This window comes from Lipotes vexillifer, unplaced genomic scaffold, assembly GCF_000442215.2.
Source record: "Lipotes vexillifer unplaced genomic scaffold, Lipotes_vexillifer_v1.1 scaffold1069, whole genome shotgun sequence".
Taxonomy (NCBI): Eukaryota; Metazoa; Chordata; class Mammalia; order Artiodactyla; family Lipotidae; genus Lipotes; species Lipotes vexillifer.
The window spans coordinates 119,960-142,525 of NW_006787014.1; the positions used below are offsets into that span (position 1 = coordinate 119,960).

The following is a 22,566-nucleotide window of genomic DNA, read 5'->3' on the forward strand; positions in this document are numbered from 1 at the left end:
AAAAAGAATAGTCAGAGTCTTTTCAAGCTTGTTTGACCAAATAAACTTTTTTTTCAAGGAGCAATTTTGTCAGACTAGCTTTCCAAAGAATACATTCTGGGAGATGCTCCACTCTGATGCCAGAAAGCTGAGGCCTGAGTTAAAAACTGCTCCATAACTTAACTAGTCATCAGACCATGGACAGGTGTTCTAACCATATTGGACCACAAACCCCTCATTTGAAAAACGGGAATGATTATTGCTTCTACTTTCAGTATTTTGTGACCACTAGACAATTCTGTTAATATTACCACTGCCACTAATGCTACTAGGTAGTTCACTTTCCATGGTAGACACTATTCACTGGTGTATCCAACAAGCACTTGACAGCTTCCTTTCAGTCTCCATTTCAGAAGATGTAAAAGCTAAATGCATGCTTTCCAATACTCTCTTGCAGCTAGGGGTAGCTATATTGAGACAGTTTGGCCCAATAAGACATAAAGGCAAATTCGTAGGGGACTCTGAGAAGATTATTGTTTTCCCTCATAAAGGGGTACAATGCATGGATCTCTTGTGCATTCATCAGTAAAAGGCCTAGAGAATAGCAGAGATGTTGGTTCTGGCATCACTGAGCCCTGGAGGAGCGCCAAGAGCAGGCTATCTGCATATTTCTTGGAACACGAGGAAAATGAAAGGCAAACAAGTCATATAAATCTCTGAAAAGCAGGTTTACTTGCAGCTGAACACACTTCTAAAGATTTACCTACCATTTATTGAGTGCTTTCTATGTGCTGATAGAAAGCATTTAATACATATCAATTCAGTTACTCCTTACAACAGGGGTTATTATGTACCATTTCACAGGTGAGGAAACAGACTGAAGTACCTTGTTCACATTCACGCAGAGTGTGCACTAACTTTTGGAAATATAGTTACTATAACCTCAGAAGTTATTATTATCTTTTTCACTCTAAATTAGGCAATTAGTGTCCTCTTTAAAATGGAGCCCTCCCTGTCTGCCACGAGAAGTGGAAGGGACATATATAAGCCTTTTCGGAAACAGGGCCCAAACCCAATCTGGATTTATAGCAGCCTCCTTCACCATACACTAGATGGAAGCAAGCAGAACCAGGCTAGGCTGAGCAGAGCAGCTGCTTCTCCCCAAAGACCTACATCCAAAGATCTAGGTTACATATTTAATGTCACTCTAGATCCCAACAGATAGGCTTATTGGCATATTACAGAATTCAAGCCTGAGAAGCACAACTAATGCAAGTAATTTAGACTAAAATGTGAAAATATTAGAAGCACCCAAGTTCACTTGTTCCCCATTAATTAAGCCCCAGTGTGAAAGGCAATGTGATACATACTGGCCTTTATAAAACTGTAAACTAAAAGGAGAGATAAATCCATACATAAGATAAATCCATACATATATCTACAATGTTCTGAACATCCTGGTTTTGGATCACAGAGAAGGAATACCTAGTTTGAGAGCTCATGGGAGGTATAGAGGAATTTTAGTTTGGATCTAACTTTATTTCTCAGAATTATACCTTCAAAGCAGGGAGCAGCTATGGGATGTATGTGATGCAAGGGTATTATAGCTTTCTCGGGCCTTTCTTCTTCTCTATATCAGAAGCAGGTCCCAGCGTGAATATCCTGGTTAATGGCAAAAAGACGTCTCTGTATAATCAGAGGATAGCCTGTCTCAGCCATAATCATATAGACAGACCAGCATTTGCCAAGACCTCATACAGAAAAGCCAACGATTGCCAAAGGTGCCTCTGTACCTTCTTTCATATTCTGATACCCAGATGTGCTGACTACAGAATCCAGTCATTAAGAACTACATGACCCTAGAGACGTGGATGGGTCTAGAGACTGTCATACAGAGTGAAGTAAGTCAGAAAGAGAAAAACAAATATCGTATATTAACTCACGTATGTGGAACCTAGAAAAATGGTACAGTTGAACTGGTTTGCAGGGCAGAAATAGAGACACAGATGTAGAGAACAAACGTATGGACACCAAGGGGGGAAAGTGGCGGCGGGGTGTGTGTGATGAATTGGGAGATTGGGATCGACATGTATACACTGATATGTATAAAATAGATAACTAATAAGAACCTGCTGTATTTAAAAAAAATAAAAATAAAGCCCTCTGTTTAAGAACTTCCAAAAAAACCCCCAAAACAAACAAACAAAAAACCCAACTACATGACCCTGTAGGGTAAACAAGTTAAAATAGGACCCCAAATCCTAAGAATTCCTATTTCTATTGGCATGACCAGTGAATTTTGTTGCTTATGCTGCCCTTTTATTTACTAAATTAGAAATGAAATAGTTGAAAATAGTAATCTAATGTTATTAGAGGAATGTTAGAATTATAGCAAAACATGAGATCAGTGGGTGGGAATCTTGAGCAGAAACTGATGACCACAGGAGTGCAGGGGATATTTGTAATAAAGATCACAGCAGGCTTTGTTTGTGGTTTCCTTTGCTGTGCAAAAGCTTGTAAGTTTAATTAGGTCCCATGTGTTTATTTTTGTTTTTATTTTCATTACTCTAGGTGGTGGATTGAAAAAGATCTTGCTGTGATTTATGTCAAAGAGTGTTCTGCCTAAATTTTCCTCTTAAGAGTTTTATAGTGTCCAGTCTTACATTTAGGTCTCTAATCCATTTTGAGTTTATTTTTGTGTATGGTGTTAGGGAGTGTTCTAATTTCATTCTTTTACATGTAGCTGTTCAGTTTTCCCATCACAGCTTACTGAAGAGACTGTCTTTTCTCCATTGTATATTCTTGCCTCCTTTGTCATAGATTAGGTGGCAATAGGTGTGTGGGTTTATCTCTAGACTTTCTATACGGTTCAGTTGATCTCTATTTCTGTTTTTGTGCCAGTGCCATACTGTCTTGATTACTGTAGCTTTGTAACGTAGTCTGAAGTCAGGGAGCCTGATTCCTCCAGCTCTATTCTTTTCTCAAGATTGCTTTTGCTATTCGGGGTCTTTTGTGTTGCCATACAAAAGACAACCCTCAGAATCAGAAAAAAATATTTGCAGACGAAGCAACTGACAAGGGATTAATCTCCCAGATATAAAAACAGCTCATGCAGCTCAATATCATAAAAACAAACAATCCAATCAAAAAATGGGCAGAAGACCTAAATACACACTTCACCAAAGAAGACGTACGTATGGCCGACAAACACATGAAAAGATGCTCAACATCACTAACTATGAGAGAAATGCAAATCAAAACTACAATGAGGTATCACCTCACACTGGTCAGAGTGGCCATTATCAAAAGATCTGCAAACAATAAATGCTGGGGAGGGTGTGGAGAAAAGGGAACCCTCCTACACTGTTGGTGGGAATGTAAATTGTTACAGCCACAGTGGAGAACAGTATGGAGGTTCCTTAAAAAACTAAAAATAGAGCTACCATATGACCCAGTGATCCCACTCCTAGGCATATACCCTGAGAAAACCATAATTTGAAAGGATTCATGCATGCATGCTGATGTTCATTGCAGCACTATTTATGATAGCTAAGAACATGGAAGCAACCTCAACGTCCATCAGCAGAGGAATGGATAAAGAAGATGTGGTACATATATATACAAGGGAATATTACTCAGCCATAAAAAGGAACAAAATAGTGCCATTTGCAGAGACGAAGGTGGACGTAGAGATTGTCATACAGAGTGACGTAAGTCAGAAAGAGAAAAACAAATATTGTGTAATATCGCTTATATGTGGAATCTAGAAAAAATGGTGAACTTATTTGCAAAGCAGAAATAGAGTGACAGATGTAGAGAACAAATTTATGGTTACCAAGGGGGAAAGGGGAGGTGGGATGAATTGGGAGATTGGGACTGACATATATACACTGCTGTGTATAAAAAAAAATAACTAATGAGAACCAACTGTATAGCACAGGGAACTCTACTCAGTGCTCTGTGGTGACCTAAATGGGAAGGAAATCTAAAAAAGAGTGGATATGTGTGTACGTATAACTGATTCACTTTGCTGTACAGCAGAAAATAACACAACATTGTAAAGCAACTATACTCCACTAAAAATTAATTAAAACAAAAAACAACTGATCATTGTAGGCTTAATCTTACGAAAGTTAGTAGAACCACTAGGGGGAAGTAGTGTGCACACTTGAAGACAAGCAAAAAGTAGCTACCACATTACTACACTCTCCAGTCCATTCATTCAGCAAACATACCGATGAATGATTATTGAGTGTCTTCTATGTGTCAAGCACCCTTCTCAGTACTTCTAGGCCCTGGAGGCACAGTGATGAACAAGGTAGACAAGGCCTCCACTCCCAAGCTTATCCTGCTTAGATTGGGACAAAGGGTATGTTCTACAGTCTGGCAAGAAGCTAGACAATGTAAAAATGGAGATGCTCTAGAAAGCCCAGGCTATACAATCAATGTATGTATAGGTCTGTTCTGCCTTATACGATGCTCTCTTTGTTATGAAGATCCTCCTCTTTGCATACCTGACACAGAGACATTCAGGTATGGACAAAGACTGACAGCTGTTAACTTAGTTAACAATAATAGCAAACACTTTAAGAAGTACTTATTGTGTGGCATACACTTACATGTATTTACTTATTTAGTCTTGCAACCACTGTATGTAATATGTATTTCATTAACTCCATTCATCAGAGGAGGAAATGGAGGCCTAGAGACGTTAAGTGATTTGCCTGTGGTTATACAGCTAGTAAGTGATGCTGCCCAGCTAACTGGGATGTTTAATCCCAGTGCTGCCCAGCTCTGCACTCTGCTACCTCCAATAAAGTGTCTGTTGTGTGCTTGGCCTTTGCACACACTATTTCTTTCACTCGTGACAATCCTATGCGGTAGGTGATATGATCTCAATTTGGCAGATGAAGGAAGCAAGGCTCAGAGACAAGAAATGGTAGTGCCGGTGTTCAAACTCAGGACAAGTTGGCTACAAGGCCAGGGCTCTTCACCATTGCTGCACGTTCTTTCCAGGGAGCCTGCCCTGGTGAGTTTTTGGGGTGTTTAGGCACAGTCTCACAATTCCGTCCCTCCAGCAACCGGTTTGTTTTCTCTATCAGGATTCCCTGGAAGATTTTATTTGAAGAGAGAGTTTAAAGAGAGGCTGATAAAATAAAAGTTTGGAAAAAATAAATTTTCTTGAGAAGATAAACAAAATAGATAAACCATTAGCCAGACTCATCAAGAAAAGAAGGGAGAAGACTCAAATCAATTGAATCAGAAATGAAAAAGGAGACGTAACAACTGACACTGCAGAAATACAAAGGATCATGAGGGATTACTACAGGCAACTCTATGCCAATAAAATGGACAATCTGGAAGAAATGGACAAATTCTTAGAAATGCACAAACTGCCAAGACTGAATCAGGAAGAAATAGAAAATATGAACAGACCAATCACAAGCACTGAAATTGAAACTGTGATTAAAAATCTTCCAACAAACAAAAGCCCAGGACCAGATGGCTTCACAGGCGAATTCTATCAAACATTTAGAGAAGAGCTAACACCTATTCTTCTCAAACTCTTCCAAAATATAGCAGAGGGAGGAACACTCCCAAACTCATTCTACGAGGCCACCATCACCTTGATACCAAAACCAGACAAGGATGTCACAAAGAAAGAAAACTACAGGCCAATATCACTGATGAACATAGATGCAAAAATCCTCAACAAAATACTAGCAAACAGAATCCAACAGCACATTAAAAGGATCATACACCATGATCAAGTGGGGTTTATTCCAGGAATGCAAGGATTCTTCAATATACGCAAATCTATCAATGTGATTAACCATATTAACAAATTGAAGGAGAAAAACCATATGATCATCTCAATAGATGCAGAGAAAGCTTTTGACAAAATTCAACACCCATTTATGATAAAAACCCTGCAGAAAGTAGGTGTAGAGGGAACTTTCCTCAATATAATAAAGGCCGTATATGACAAGCCCACAGCCAACATCATCCTCAATGGCGAAAAACTGAAAGCATTTCCACTAAGGTCAGGAACAAGACAAGGTTGCCCACTCTCACCACTCTTATTCAACATAGTTTTGGAAGTTTTAGCCACAGCAATCAGAGAAGAAAAGGAAATAAAAGGAATCCAAATCGGAAAAGAAGAAGTAAAGCTGTCACTGTTTGCAGATGACATGATACTATACATAGAGAATCCTAAAGATGCTACCAGAAAACTACTAGAGCTAATCAATGAATTTGGTAAAGTAGCAGGATACAAAATTAATGCACAGAAATCTCTGGCATTCCTATATACTAACGATGAAAAATCTGAAAGTGAAATCAAGAAAACACTCCCATTTACCATTGCAACAAAAAGAATAAAATATCTAGGAATAAACCTACCTAAGGAGACAAAAGACCTGTATGCAGAAAATTATAAGACACTGATGAAAGAAATTAAAGATGATACAAACAGATGGAGAGATATACCATGTTCTTGGATTGGAAGAATCAACATTGTGAAAATGACTCTACTCCCCAAAGCAATCTATAGATTCAATGCAATCCCTATCAAACTACCACTGGCATTTTTCACAGAACTAGAACAAAAAATTTCACAATTTGTATGGAAACACAAAAGACCCCGAATAGCCAAAGCAATCTTGAGAACAAAAAATGGAGCTGGAGGAATCAGGCTGCCTGACTTCAGACTATACTACAAAGCTACAGTAATCAAGACAGTATGGTACTGGCACAAAAACAGAAAGATAGATCAATGGAATAGGATAGAAAGCCCAGAGATAAACCCATGCACATATGGTCACCTTATCTTTGATAAAGGTGGCAGGAATATACAGTGGAGAAAGGACAGCCCCTTCAATAAGTGGTGCTGGGAAAACTGGACAGGTACATGTAAAAGTATGAGATTAGATCACTCCCTAACACCATACACAAAAATAAGCTCAAAATGGATTAAAGACCTAAATGTAAGGCCAGAAACTATCAAACTCTTAGAGGAAAACATAGGCAGAACACTCTATGACATAAATCACAGCAAGATCCTTCTTGACCCATCTCCTAGAGTAATGGAGATAAAAACAAAAATAAACAAATGGGACCTAATGAAACTTCAAAGCTTTTGCACAGCAAAGGAAACCATAAACAAGACCAAAAGACAGCCCTCAGAATGGGAGAAAATATTTGCAAATGAATCAACTGACAAAGGATTAATCTCTAAAATTTACAGGCAGCTCATGCAGCTCAATAACAAAAAAATAAACAACCCAATCCAAAAATGGGCAGAAGACCTAAATAGACATTTCTCCAAAGAAGATATACAGACTGCCAACAAACACATGAAAGAATGCTCAACATCATTAATCATTAGAGAAATGCAAATCAAAACTACAATGAGATATCATCTCACACCAGTCAGAATGGCCATCATCAAAAAATCTAGAAACAATAAATGCTGGAGAGGGTGTGGAGAAAAGGGAACACTCTTGCACTGCTGGTGGGAATGTGAATTGGTTCAGCCACTATGGAGAACAGTATGGAGGTTCCTTAAAAAACTACAAATAGAACTACCATATGACCCAGCAATCCCACTACTAGGTATATACCCTGAGGAAACCAGAATTCAGAAAGAGTCATGTACCAAAATGTTCATTGCAGCTCTATTTACAATAGCCCGGAGATGGAAACAACCTAAGTGCCCGTCGTCGGATGAATGGATAAAGAAGATGTGGCACATATATACAATGGAATATTACTCAGCCATAAAAAGAAACGAAATTGAGCTATTTGTAATGAGGTGGATAGATCTAGAGTCTGTCATACAGAGTGAAGTAAGTCAGAAAGAGAAGGACAAATACCGTATGCTAACACATATATATGGAATTTAAGAAAAAAAAATGTTATGAAGAACCTAGGGGTAAAACAGGAATAAAGACAGAGACCTACTGGAGAACAGACTTGAGGATATGGGGAGGGGGAAGGGTGAGGTGTGTTAGGGCGAGAGAGAGACATGGACATATATATACTAACAAACGTAAGGTAGATAGCCAGTGGGAAGCAGCCGCATGGCACAGGGAAACCGGCTGGGTTCTTTGTGGCTGTCTGGAGGGGTGGGATAGGGAGGGTGGGAGGGAGGGAGACAAAGAGGGAAGAGATATGGGAACATATGTATATGTATAACTGACTCACTCTGTTATAAAGCAGAAACTAACACACCATTGTAAAGCAATTATACCCCAATAAAGATGTTAAAAAAATAAATAAATAAATAAATTTTCTTGGACAAAATAAAAGGCTTATCTTGCAGAAGTTGCAGAAAAAGAATGTTTTAGAAGTCAGGAAGGCAGATGGAAAATATGCCGGCAGTTAGATATATGGAAGGTCTTCTATGTATAGGCCATGACATACCCAGGATTTATTGAGGAAGTAGAAGGGGTTATTTTTCCCAAGGTTTACAGTTTAGTTGAATACCTTGCACAGTGTACGTGGAAAGAGATGAGAGGCATATAGGAATCAGAAAAGAATTGAGAGAGGCAAGGATACATGTTAATAATGCAAATGAATTGGGCCATGCGGATAAACTCCCAAGTATCCTATGAGTCCTTTTTAGTCCTCAGCAGACACAGTACCTTTACCATCACCCATAATTCAGGCTTTGAAGAATCAGGGCTGATAGGAAGGTAGGATTTTTCAGGAAGGCTAAATGATGGTATAAGAGAATTGTTCAAGGATTAGTATTTAGTTATTTATCTTCCATTTGAAAAATGCTTATCTTCCACTTATTTGTCTAGATTTTAGGAAAATTCTCAAATCTCTGTAGAGTTTGCAGACTGATGCTCTGACTAGCTCTTTTGATGTGTTTTCTTAAATATTATTCCTAGTAACAATCTATGTAGCCTTTTTAATACCTCCAGATTTGTTCTCAAGCCACTGATAAGATGATCTCATTGTCTTTTGAAGTGCCTTATGGGGCATTTATCACATAAGAAAGTCCTCCACATGGAGGGATATCATTGGCTGTTGGCTTCAGATTCTTTTTAGATGGCAATTGGCCGATAACTACTACCAGGGACGCTGGCCTTGGTGGATGGGATGGGACTATGGACAACAGAGAAAGTGGGAAACTGGCTGGTTGTTTAGGAAGGTTATATGCAAAGCCCCTTTGTTGTTTTGCCCCTTTCAGCTACTTAGACATGTCCCAAAGAGTTCAAGATGCCCATTAAGAATGAAAGTATAGGGCTTCCCTGGTGGCGCAGTGGTTGAGAGTCCGCCTGCCCATGCAGGGGACACGGGTTCATGCTCCGGTCCTGGAAGATCCCAAATGCCGCGGAGCGGCTGGGCCCGCGAGCCATGGCCGCTGAGCCTGCGCGTCTGGAGCCTGTGCTCCGCAACGGGAGAGGCCACAGCAGTGAGAGGCCGGCGTACCGCAAAAAAAAAAAAAAAAAAAAAAAAAGAATGAAAGTATAAATTATACATTTCTTGTGCCTCTGTGGGATGGGCAGTCAAGGGTTCTTCTGGGCTTGAGAGAGGTTCAGGCACATGTAAGTGCAGTCAGATGTGTAAGGCTCTTGGTGCTCTGCTCTCAGCATAATCTTTGTTAACACTAATTTTCTCTGTTCTATGCGGGTGAATTAGAATTTAGTCCAAGGTGTATCTCTGTCCCCTTAGGACCAGGAGGTCCTTGCCTTGCCTCAGTGATTTAGCTGTGCTCTCCCTGTTCTTCTGACCTCACTTCCCTTTTGTTTTAAGTCTTTGCTTTTTTTTTCTCGATCTCCACTTTTATGTTTCTGGCCTTAGGTTAAGTCACTAGGCCCATACCCAGTTAACTCCATAAAAACCATTCAGTGCAAACGTCCAAAGCCCTTTCCCAGCACCCTGCCTCCCCTAGTTTCAGTTATTCAGGTATTTCGCATCTCTAAGGCCTGGGAAACAAATGCCACTGATTCCGCCCTAGGGGCCAGTGCTCTACAGCACCTGCAAAACTTTTACCTTAGGGTTTCCCCAGAGGAGCCCCTCCTCTTCCACAGGTTGACCAGGCTGCTGGATCTGCTGGCTGCCGAGGAGGACTTGCCATCCCCCACGTGCATGCGCACCACCGTGGACGTGGTGAAGGCGCTGCGCACGTTTCTCTCTGGTTTGGCCAGGATGATGTATACTTTCGGCACAAACATGCAGCCGAGCGCCACTGTGGCGCTGAGGCTGACTGAGAAACACATGGTGATGATTTTGTAGTTGCTGCCAAAGTAGATGGGCACAAAGGCCAGCCATATAATGCAGGTGGTGTACATTGTGAAGGCGATATACTTGGCCTCGTTGAAGTTGGCTGGAACATTTCTGGTCTTGAAAGCATAGAAGGTACAGCTCAAAATCAGCAATCCATTGTATCCAAGAGGAGTGACAACTCCTAGGTTGGTGGTGTTACAAATCAGGTAGACTTCTCGAATGCTTGGGTAGTCGTGCATTATGTCGGGAGGCTCCATTATGAAGAGGGCGATGATGATGCCCAGCTGGATGCATATGAGAATGAAAGCAATCACTAGCTGGGCACAGGCACTCATGAATCTGGGCTTTTTGGTACAGATCTTCTTCTTGCTGCCAGCCAGGATCCTTGCAATACGATTGGTCTTGGTTACAAGGGCTGAATAGCTCATGGCTGGGGAGAGACCGATGCCTATTCTCTGAAGGTAGCAGTAAATCTGTTTGGGCTTTGCAATGAGGCAGAAGGTACATAAGTAGCCCAGGCAGATGCCAGCAAGGATAATGTAGCAGAGTTCCCTGCTGGAGGACTTGACTACTGGTGTATCACGGTAAATGATGAAGACTGCGGTGACAAACAGGGTGGCTAGCAGGCCAAGGCAGGCAAACACCACAGCTGCAATGGGCTCAGGGTCACCCCAGCGAAGGTACTGTACTGGGATCAAATCACAACCTGCAGAGACACAGACACATATTGAAAAAGAAGGAAGAAATATTGACTTGGGTCACTTGTGCCTAAGTTGTAAGCAGGTGCCCATGATCCTTCGAGTTTGTCTCCAGTCTACCCTTCTAAGCTCACTATCCCATACTGCTCCTTTCTTCATATATTCAGTCATAAAATATTTATCTTTAGATTATCAAATATATACTCTGTGACAGGAGCTGTTCTAGGTTCTGAAAACAAAATGATGAAGAACATATTCCCTGTCCTCCAAAAAAAAAAAAAAAAAAAAATGGGGGGGGGAAATGATTTTTTAATGTATACTAATCATTTATGATTACTTTTCTGTGAATTTTCTGCACATCTACTTTTCATTTATAATAGCTCATTGTGGGACTTCCCTGGCAGTCCAGTAGTTAAGCCGCCATGCTTCCATTACAAGGGGCAAGGGAAAAAAAAAAAAAAAAAAATTGGTGGGGGTAACGGGGACTTTTATAGAATTACTTACAGGTGGGATAAGGACCATGAAGGAGTAGAGCATGGACCTTGACTCAGTCTGTGGGAACGGTAAAATCTCCTTCAACGGGAATTAGCAAATGCAAGAGTTGTGGTTTGGCTGAATTTGTGGATTTGGCAGGTTTGGCAAATAGAAATTAATTGTAAGGAAAGAGCTAGGGGGCATTGGAGGCATGAAAGGAGGTTCTGTACAGTAATGTGATGAGTGGCCTAAGATAAGTCTGGAACGTAGGCAGGAGGGGATCTTGCAGGGCAGAGAGTCTTAGATCAATGGGAAGTCATTGGAGGGATCTATGTAGAGTAAGAGGAATCATATGGTCAGATTTGTGTGCGTGTGTTTTAAACATTATTTTGGTTGCTGTGTGGATTTTGGATGAGGTAAAGGTGTAGAGAGATTTGAGAAATATTGGAAGCGATATAGGCTGTTTAAATGCATGTGGGGATATGTGAAAGACAAAGGCATCAAGGATGACCAACATTGGTCCTTGAATCCACTGCAAAAAAACATGACAATTTGGCGTCATTTGGGTTATGTGCCTTCCTTTTAAATTTCTTTAGGGCAGTGATTCTCAAACTTGGCTACACACTGGAATCACTTAGATATTTTTAAAAAGTACTGCGGCCTGGGTTTCAGTGCCAGAGTTTCTGATTTCATTGGCCTGGGTATCAGGATTTTTAGAAGGCACTCTAGGTGCTTCTAAACTTGCAGGCAGAGTTGAGAACCATTGCTCTCAAAGGATCATTCTTGTCCATTAGATTTTTAAAATAGAATTGAGATAGCTTTATTGAGTGAGTAGGAGAGGAGCTAGTAATCTGGAGCATTGGACACTTCAGCAATGTGGCAGAGATTATTAACTGCCTGCAAATATCCATTCTCCCCTTTATCCTCAGCAACAGATCTCCGTTTCATTTGGGGTGGTAAAGGATGCAGCTAAAATGCTACATTTGCCAGCAACCTTTGCAGTCAGGTGTGCCATGTGATAGGTTTTAGCCAGAAAGATGTAAGCAGAGAACTCCTTCAAGGAAAATGACTCATCTTGGAAAGTACCTTTCTTGCCCTTCCTGGCTTTCTCCTTCTGTCAACTGGACTATACACATGATGGCTAGAGCTCCAGCAGTTATCTTGGACTGTAAGGTAACATTAAGGTCAGAAAACATGTTCTGGGATTTGGAAGAGAAAAGTGCAGGGAGCCTGAGTCCCTGTTAACCGTGGAATCACTGACTAGCTCTGGACTGTGTATATCATATTTACCTTGTTTAAACAACTTTTATTCCCCTTATATATGCAGCCAAACCAAATCCTAATTGACATAGCTGTAACTTCCTGTATCTCCTGGTCAAGGGTATTGTAGTAAGTGGCTTTGAATATCAATGGCTACTAGGAGGTAAGGGAGACAACAGTAACAGTATGTAATGATGGCCTAGGGGAGCAGAATTTGCCATCCCCAAGTATGTCTCTTTGAGATATTAATTACTTTCAGCTGGTTATTTTCTAAGAAACGGCAGACGGGGGAAGAAAACTGAAAACCCCACTAGGAGAGACACGCTTTTGTAAGAAACACTTGCATTCATAAGGGAAATCTCCATTTGGAAGGGTAGCGCCCTCACTGTACAGTAGAGTATGTCCAAATCTCTAGAAATTCTTATCAGTGGAGAAGGCAAAGACTTGAATCTGCATAAAAACCTTTACCCTTACTGTGCTTTTCCTCCCCTAGCTGACTGTCCCCACCCTCAACATCCTCTGTTGTCTTTAGCTGAGGGCGGTACTTAAGATGAGGGCTTTGGCCATTTTGGTGAGTTACTCATTTTTCCTGAGTCTCTCCCATGTCTACAGGTTGTTAAACTCTTTGATTTCTCTTCTCAATGTCTCGTGTCAATTTAATTCTCTTGATGTCAGCCAGAAGAACCTAGAAGGGTAGAGGGAAATTTCTTCCTCCCTGACAATGACAAAGAAGCGTGGGGTTCTTTCAAAACATGTCTAAGGCAGCTCTGTTGTAGAAAGAAATGAAAACATTCTTTCTTCTCTCTCTTATTTCTGCCTTGTCAGTCTTTTTCTTCAAGATCTTAGGTTTCAAACTGTTAGTTATTAGTAAGATGCAATACGGGTTTAATAGGATTTGTGAGTTAGCCTAGGATCCTCAGCACACTTTACAAAATAGTTTCTGTGGGAAAATGTATGCTTAGTTTAAAAACCTGTGCTTTTAACTTTAAAAAATGTGTATGTGGATAGCCCAGACTAAATATGACAGTTAATTTATATAGTGTATAGGATTATAAATAAATGCATATCTCATTGCTAATGAACATACCTGTATCTATATTTTTAGGCACCTGTGTTCACATATGCTGCTTATTATGTAGGGTGTCAACTTCTGAGACTTTAGTACACCATAGGGTTTAGGTCTATATTTACAGATTTGTTCTTCATAGAGACTATTTTACAACAAGAAAATAGGGACTCATCATTCCTATCTTTATTCTTCCATAACAGCTTATTTATAACACTGATATGACAATGAATTTCATTATCTACTGTAGTTAATTCTATAGGGGTCTGTTTCCCCTGCTAGGTCATGAGCTCCTAAATGTCCATAGTAATTTACTCATATAGGAAAAATGTTATGTGGTACATGAAGCAGGAATCCTTTCAACAGCTAAAGAGAATCACCTGAAAAAATATATAAATATTTAAGGGCTTTCACTTTACTCCTTTCTCCCCCCTGTTGTTCTGCTAAATCTTAACTGCTTTTATCTAAACGTCATTAGCACCCTAAGTACTGAATGTTTTCTCTATGATAACATTCACCACTGTTTTTACGTCAAATATATTCTTGAACTCTTCATGTGCAACCTGTTAACATCATGTGTGAAACTTAAGAAATCTCCATTAGATATGTGTTGGAAGAAATGTGTATAAGGGATGCGTCTAATGTGTTGTGATTATTTTCTCAAAGTTGTCAGAATTTATATATTCAAATGAATGTTTTTTTCATTTAACGTGAACCACTGCAAAGACTTTAATGATGCTGCCATTGCAGAAAATACTTTTGAAACTATTCTCTTGGAATAGAAAATATTGGATTCTGATTATAGTGTTATAATCATTGAATGTTATAAATTGGATAAGATCTTAGAGTTTCCAAGAATGGATGTGCATCACAATCACTTGGAGAGTCTACAAAAATACAATTCAGGAGTCTAAACTCAGGAGATTTCGAATGAGTACATTTGGGGTGGGACAAAAGAATTTTGTTTTGAATCAGCAAGCTCAGTGACTATACAACTGGTCCTTGGTTGGCAGCCCAACCTTAGAGATTATCAGGCTGACTTCTCATCCAGTGTGTGAATGTCTTATATGATAATTACTAGATGCAGTCACCCTAACCCTACCTAAGGCTTTCCATGAGCTATGTTGTCTCAAGGCCAGGATTAATAGTGGGGAAAGATAGACCGGAAAGACAGGAGGTCTGGATGGCAGGTAGAGACGGGAGGTGAATAAAATGGTTAGAAGGCTATCACAGTAGGACAGACAAGGGATGTTAGGGCAATAATTAAAAGCCACTGTCCTGAGAACATTCAGCTGATAAAGACATTTCAGAACTAGGACTGAAAGAAATGATGAGGTAGACAGACAGCAGAGTCAGGAGAGAGGCTTCTAACCAAGCTGATGGCAGTGCTGTTAACTAAGATGCAGGCTGTTGGAAGAAAAGCGTCACATTTTATAGGAATGATATCTAGTTCCAGTTTGGACATGTTGTGTTTGAAATGTTTATGACGAGTAGAGCAGATGGGAGCAGAAGCTTAGAAGAGATATCAGGGTAGAAGTTACAGCTCTAGGAATCATCTGTTTATAGGTGGAAATAAGAGACATGGAAGTAAATGTAATCAATAAGGAAATTCATGGATATAGATGAGAGCAGAGTCTGGAAGTCTGGTATGACACCGAACTTAAGGAAGGGCAGAGGAAGAGGATATGTCAGGGAAGATATAAGCTAGATCATCTAGAAGGAAGGAAGCGTGTCAGAAGCCAAAGGAAAGTGGTTAATTGGATGGTCCACCGTATCCTCCTCTAACAATGTCACTTCAGTTTTTCTTTCTTTCTTTCTTTGTTTTTAAAAATCCTTACCCAGATATGGGAACATATGTATATGTATAACTGATTCACTCTGTTATAAAGCAGAAACTAACACACCATTGTAAAGCAATTATACCCCAATAAAGATGTTAAAAAAAAATAAAAAAAAATAAAAAAAGTTAAAAATCCTTACCCAAAGAGCTTTCGCAAAGCTTTGAGCTTCAGTTTTCCAGATACCTCTCCTTGTGGCATATCACTCTCTTATATTTCCCCCCTTTACTGCTTTTATTTCTGTTTCCTCTGAACAGGGGGTGGTATCATGAACAAGTTCTATCAAATCTCCGAATATTGAGATACCGCTAACCTTATTATGATATAAGTTTAGATTCTCATTAATTACTATGCCTACTTGGCACTGGTTTACAGACATCTGAATACACTGTTGTTCTTCCTAAATCTCTTCCTTATTTTCTTCTGTGAATTAGGGCCTTTTCTGCATTAATGGTTTTCTTTCTTATCCCTGTTTCATTCTTAGTGTAATGGTAAGTACTCAGTATTGGAAGTACTCAGTGTACCGGTAAGTTATCACTGGAAGGGTATGTAGAGGTTAACTAAGAATTATATGTTTTATAGTTTTACTATAATTAGTTTAGCGGACGCTCTTTATATTTTAGATGAAAGGCTCTTGATCATATTGGTGAAGTTCCCTCCTAACAAGCATATTAGGGTTTCTTAGAAGATGCACAATATTATTACATTCCTTTCTAGAAATGCATGTGAGGCATACATTATAAAATCAAGACCTGTTTTCTGATGACATCTATTTAGGTGGCTATCCAGTTCTCACTTTCCTCCCCTTTCATGCTTGATCCGTATTCTTTGATTCTCCAGTATAATTCATCCTTTCATAGCTTGAGGTGACATGTATTGAAAACAACAGTTTTTTTCTTTTCCATTATAGTTTATCACAAGGTATTGAATATAGTTCCCTGTGCTATATGTGGGACCTTCTTGTTTATCTATTTCATATATAGTAGTTTGTATCTGCTAATCCCAAACTCCTAATTTATCCCTCCCCCACCCCCTTCCCCCTTTGGTAGCTATAAGTTTGTCTGCGAGTCTGTTTCTGTTTTGTAAATAAGTTCATTTGTATCGTTTTTTAGATTCCATATAAGTGATGTCGTGTGATATTTGTTTTTCTCTGTTTGACTGACTTCACTTAGTATGATAATCTCTAGGTCCATCAGTGTTGCTGCAAAGGGCATTATTTTATTCATTTTAATGGCTGAGTAGTATTCCATTACACACACACACACACACATATGTGTGTATATATGTATCACAGCTTCTTTTATCTATTCATCTGTCGATGGACATCTAGGTTACTTCCATGTCTTGGCTATTGTAAATAGTGCTGCTGTGAACACTGGGGTGTATGTACCTTTTTGAATTAGAGTTTTCTCTGGATGTACGCCCAGGAGTGGGATTGCTGCATCATATGGTAGCTCTATGTTTAGTTTTTTTAAGGAACCTCCATATTGTTCTCCATAGTGGCTGCACCAGTTTACATTCTCACCAACAGTGTAGGAGGGTTTCCTTTTCTCCACACCCTCTCCAGCAGAAAATACAACAATTTTTTTTTAAAGGGAAGGAGAGCTGCCAAAACTGTATTATCCACATTATCCTATGATTCCACTACTGTGCTTCCCATACATCTAACGGGAGATGGATGGCTCACTGATTTCCTGGACACCTAAAAATGATATGACTGCTTAGCAATAACTGGTACTCATGCTCACTGTTTGGGTATTAGTCTTGCAGGAGTAATATTCCTGTAGTTAATAGTTCCTAGACTGTTGCGTTCTCAAACCCTCTTCCAGGTGTCTGTTCAGGCAGAAGGAAAGAGGAGTCAAAGATCCTGGGACAGTTGCCTGATGTTCTGTAAGTTGACTAGGAAGGAACTCCTTAACAAGCTCCATATTTCCTGTATAATTTTGGAGGAAAGGAAGTTGCTGCTGAGAATCTTTGAGAGTCAGATGTATGTGTTGTCCGCTGCCAGTCAGGCCATTTCAGGTGTACGAAACTCATTCGGGGCTGTTGTGGAACTTTCCTCTCATACGTGAACAACAGATCTGCCCAGAGTACAGGGTGTTGACTGCGGACTAACAACATCACGGCTGCTGGCAATCTGTTCCATCAATAGACCATTTGTCTGCCTTTCCTCCCTTCTTTACCTGTCTGGATTTGGATCTCTAGGGTGTTGGTCTGAGATAGCAGAGTGATGCAGACTCAGAATTCTTTCTGCCTTGTTCATAGCCCTGCTCATTTAATATTTTCTCTTCACTTAGCCTAAGCTAAAGTTTTTCATTACTTCCATATTTCAGAAGAACTGGAAGTGATGTGTGTGTGTGCGTGTTATATTTAGGTACCTTATTTTTCTTTGTAGCACTTACTATAATTTTAATCTATTTTGTGTGTGTATATTTGCATGTGTTAGAGAGAGAGAGGTTGAGAGAGACTCATATTGTTTAGGTCTATCCTCCCTACTTCACTAAAGCACCCTGATGTCAGAGACTTTGCGTCTTTTGCTCACGAATGGAACCATGGTACTGAGCACGGTGCCTCACTCATATGGTTAGCACAGCAATTTACAAATTAATATATCTACTGTATAATCAAAGTATAATCAAATTCTCATCTGGTGTATGGATCAAGTCATTCTCAGCAAACCTTTCTGTGGCCTTTAGGAAGTCCAACTTGCAGAACTGTTATGTGCCGTTATAGATAGAGATCTAAATTCAGTGCATTACACCTGAATTTTAGAGTCAGGATTCTGAACCAGAGAGGGCAAAACTAAGTAAGCACCTCAAGGCTTCCTTCTGCCTAGGGGTGTGACATGTCTCACATTAGAAATATTCCTTGGCAGTGATCAGTGTTTGTGATCGCGTGATTAATCTAACTTTGAGTAATTCGTTGGATTTGGGAATTATGAGTAGAAGAAAGAGGGAAGCAGTAAGAGAAGTCATTCTTTAACAAGTGTCGTTTAGTATAAATTTCAGATACACCGTTCCCAAAAAGGCTTCAGTAGTTGTGGCACATGGGCTCAGTTGCTCCGCAGCATGTGGGATCTTCCCGGACCAGGCCTCGAACCCGTGTCCCTTGCATTGGCAGGCGGATTCTTAACCACTGCACCACCAGGGAAGCCTTTGTCCTTTGGTGTCCTTTGGTGAATGCCCTCTAGGAACCAGTGGGCGGCTCTCACTCCAGTCGGCAGCACTAACTGGAAACCCCCAAAAGAGTTAGCAGCGAGGTCACTGTGAATCCCACCCATGACCTGCCAACAGTGTTGATCCAACTGGAGCTTTCTCCTTTCTGTGGCCCCCACCACTCAGCACTTACCCAAGACTTCTCACCACTTTTCCCAGACCCCTTCTCCTGAGCAGGGCCTCAGAAAGCCTGTCGCCTCCCTGCCCTGTCCCCTGGGCCATGGCGACTCTTTTCTCAGTGTGTCTTTTGCTAAAGATGCCCTTTTTGTATAAATACAAGATAATTTGGAGTTGTTCTCTCAAAAAAAAAAAAAAGGCATTTTCTAGAGTTGATTGATTTTACCATTACCTTAGCATGAAATAAAACATAACCATGATTCCTCCCTCAAATGAAAATTTAGTCTCTATCCAAAATGTTTGGTAGGTTTTATGGAAACTGCCTCAATGGGAAGCCACTTTATTCCTGTTTACGCCAGCATTAAAAAAAAGGGCAGAAACTAACATTTATTGAATGCCTACTAAATGTCAGGTGTTATCCTAGATATTTTAGGTAATCTTCATAATAAACAAGTAAGGTAGGTATTATTAACTCTGTTTTACAGAGGAAGGATATGACGTTTAATCTGACACGTTGGGGCTGAGATTAAAACCCTGTGAACATTTTGATTGATTGATTAACTGATTTATGTTACATCAGGAGAGACAAACTGATCAAAGTGTTCCTTTCAAAGGGGCCCTGAGGTCGTACGTAGTAGGAAGGAGAATCATGAATAATTGGCAATGTCTGCCATGTGCAAGGAGGGGCTAGTGGTGGCATAAGTATTTGATATTTGATGTAGATCCATTCTCCCTTCTGAGAAATCTCATTGGTTCAAATTCTTCAGCAAGGTTCTCATCCTGGCTTATATGTCCTGAGGGTTGCTAGCCAGACACTGATTGGTAAATTTTTACTTTTGTGTCCCTAAAGTTTTCTAGTGTGGAAATTTTTTTCTGAATGGGCACCAAGTACCCACAGCACACGAGAACAAGGATTGATTGTAGGACGTTCCTAACATTGCCACATAGAGGACTCACAGCCACCCATTTATCATTGGACCCAGCCTATTTCACGCCCTTCAAGGTTTATTGCATATTTTTTTGTTTTAGATTCCCTTAATAAAATTCCCTCAGAGAGCTGACAACTCAGGGCTCTAGTTTTTATTTAGCTTTTATATTTTTTTATTGGTTACATTTTATACAGGAATTTGAAATTGTATGCAAAGATTAATTTCATAATTAGGCATAAAGAATGATTTAATAGTTCTGCAGAGTGCTGAGGGGAAGGATTATCACAGATGCACATTTGTAGGGACCAGCTTTGGAAAAATATGACTTCCGGTCATACTGCGGATGAATAAGAGAGGAAAAACACAGCACATGAATTTAAATAATAAAATGTGCTGACTGGAATACTTTGCTCCATTTTTACCTTTCCCCTCTCCCCTCACTATCTAACTCATTCCTCTTTCATTTTCCAGCTCTTCTTTGAGGATGGCTTTTCTGATTCCTGGAGTGACAGGTTCCTCCCGTGTTGTCAAGCAGTTCCCTGTGCCTGTGTCTGTCACAGCGCTTGCACAACATTATTTTGCACATAATAGCACAACTGTTATGCTCATAGTGAGCTTGCTTGTCTGTTTCACGTAGTAGACAGAGAGCAAATTGAGAGCAGGGGACTGTTTGCCTTTTGCTCTGCTGTGCCAAGCCAGTAGCCAGTACACAACACGCAGTTAAACGGGTTGAATGAATGAATGATTACGTTAATGGAGGAGAGAACAGTTGAATCAGGAGACATGCATTTCGTTTTCAGCTTTGCACACAAATACTTCTGGTGAATACGAGACGCTTCCTCTATTTATTTGTGTCTCCATTTGTTTTTACGTTTTTGGAATTTATTTAGTAACAGTGAGCATTCAGAGATATTTTCATTGGATGGGGATCCTTCCATCTGAGTCTTTTTCCATTTTTATGAGAGAGGGCACATTTTACAACCAAGTAGCTTCTTTAGCCTGCTTTCTGCCAGTGGATGACTGGATTACCAAGGATCTCTTTATATTTGAACTGTCTGTCCTTGCATGTTTTGTTCGTGTCTCCATTTTTCTATACATAAAATGGAAATACAGAACTCCCTTCCCTATAATGAGGGTTTTAATCTGGAGAAACCCTTGTAGAAGAAATTGCATATGAGAAATTAAAGACCAATTACCCGAAAAAGAGCAGTGAAGCAATTTCTCAGGACTGAGAAAATAAAATGCTTAAAACTATTTTTGTACTTTACTGGAATAAAACATTAAAGTCATCACTTTAAAACCAAGAGAGGATCAAGGGAATTTTACACACATGATTTGAGCTATAATGAGTGTTTTACAATTAATTTCCTGGTTTGCTAGACTCTTTTCAGGCTCCCTTTCCTCTGGTTTTAGTCAGTCATTTTTTTTTTTTTTTTTTTGTGCAAATAATCTGCATAGTAAAAAGCATTTTCCTTCTGTGGCTGGTCTTCCATCCAAATATCCTTTCTGATTTTGTGACTCAGATATTTATTGAGTGTCTACTGTGTTCTAGGAGCTTGTTATTCCCAAGTGGACAAAACAAGCGGAAACCCCCTACCCTTTAGCTTGTGTTCCAACTGGGGAGACTGACAATATATGATCAGCAAAAATAAGTTAATACATTAACAATATAATGGAATAAAAGGTTGTCTATGAAGTGGGGAAAGTAAGAGGTAGAAGAGAGGGGAAAGGGGGACAGTTTGTAGTACTAAACACGTTGGTCAAGGTAGACACTTGAGCAAGGACTTGAAGGAGGCAAGGATAACAGCAGTATGTGTATCTGGGGTGGAACATTCCGGGCAGAGAGAACAGCTGGGCAATGACCCTAGGAGAACAGCCTTCCAGATACCTTAACAGAAGAACAAAAGGACCAATGTGTTGGGGGACAGAGGGAGATGTAATAAAGAGGAAAACAGTCCAGATACATAACAAAGGTCTAGGTCATATAGAACATAAATTTGATTTTGAATGAGAGCAAACTGTTGTAGGTTCTTAGACAAAGGAATAACAATGATCTGGCTTACTTTTTAAAAAGGTATCTCTGCCCGGGCTATTGAGAAGTGGCTGTAGGTAGAGGCAGGGGGAGAATCAGGAAGATTAATTAGGAGGTTATTTCACTAGTAAAGGCGATTAACAGTTATTACCAGGACCAGGATCTTACAGTGGAGGTAATGGGAAGTGGTAGACTTCTGTATTTGAAGGAAGAGTCAGTGGAATTTCCTGACCAGTTGACCAAAGGATATGAGAAAACGCAAAAGATGATTCCAAAGTTGTTGGCCTGAGCTACTGAAAGAATGGATTTGCCATCAGGTGAAATACAGAATGCTAAGGATAGAGCAGCCTTGGGGATCAGGAAGGTAAAGACTAAAGGATTTCAGTTTTGGAAATGTAGAATTTGATATATCTATCGCGCATTCAAATAAATACATCAAGTAGGCAGTTGAATATTCAAGTCTGAAGATTGGATGAGAAGTCTGGGCTACATAGTTAAATTCAGAAATCTTCAGTGTATAACTGAGAACAAGAGACTGGGTAGGATCACCGGTGAAGCAAATGCAGATAGAAAAGAGGATGAAGACTGAGCCCTGGGACACTCCAAAACTCTATTCTTACTTTTATTTCAAACACAGAGTTAGATCTAAATGTAAAAACACTACAGGCAATAGATGCTAGATTCCCTCTGAGAAGGTTAATTTTTTTTCTTGTCATTGA

The 22,566-nt window shown here is 39.9% G+C and overlaps 1 protein-coding gene across 4 annotated transcripts in view; it reads right to left on the reverse strand.

Annotated features, from left to right (window-relative positions):
• Window positions 1-22,566, reverse strand: part of GRM5 (glutamate metabotropic receptor 5) — a 554,676-nt gene that overhangs the window by 51,312 nt on the left and 480,798 nt on the right. For all 4 annotated transcript variants that reach the window (XM_007459683.1, XM_007459685.1, XM_007459684.1 and 1 more), the window contains one exon: window positions 9,985-10,924. In XM_007459683.1, the coding sequence (XP_007459745.1) occupies window positions 9,985-10,924 (940 nt within the window). The remainder of the gene's footprint in view (window positions 1-9,984; window positions 10,925-22,566) is intronic.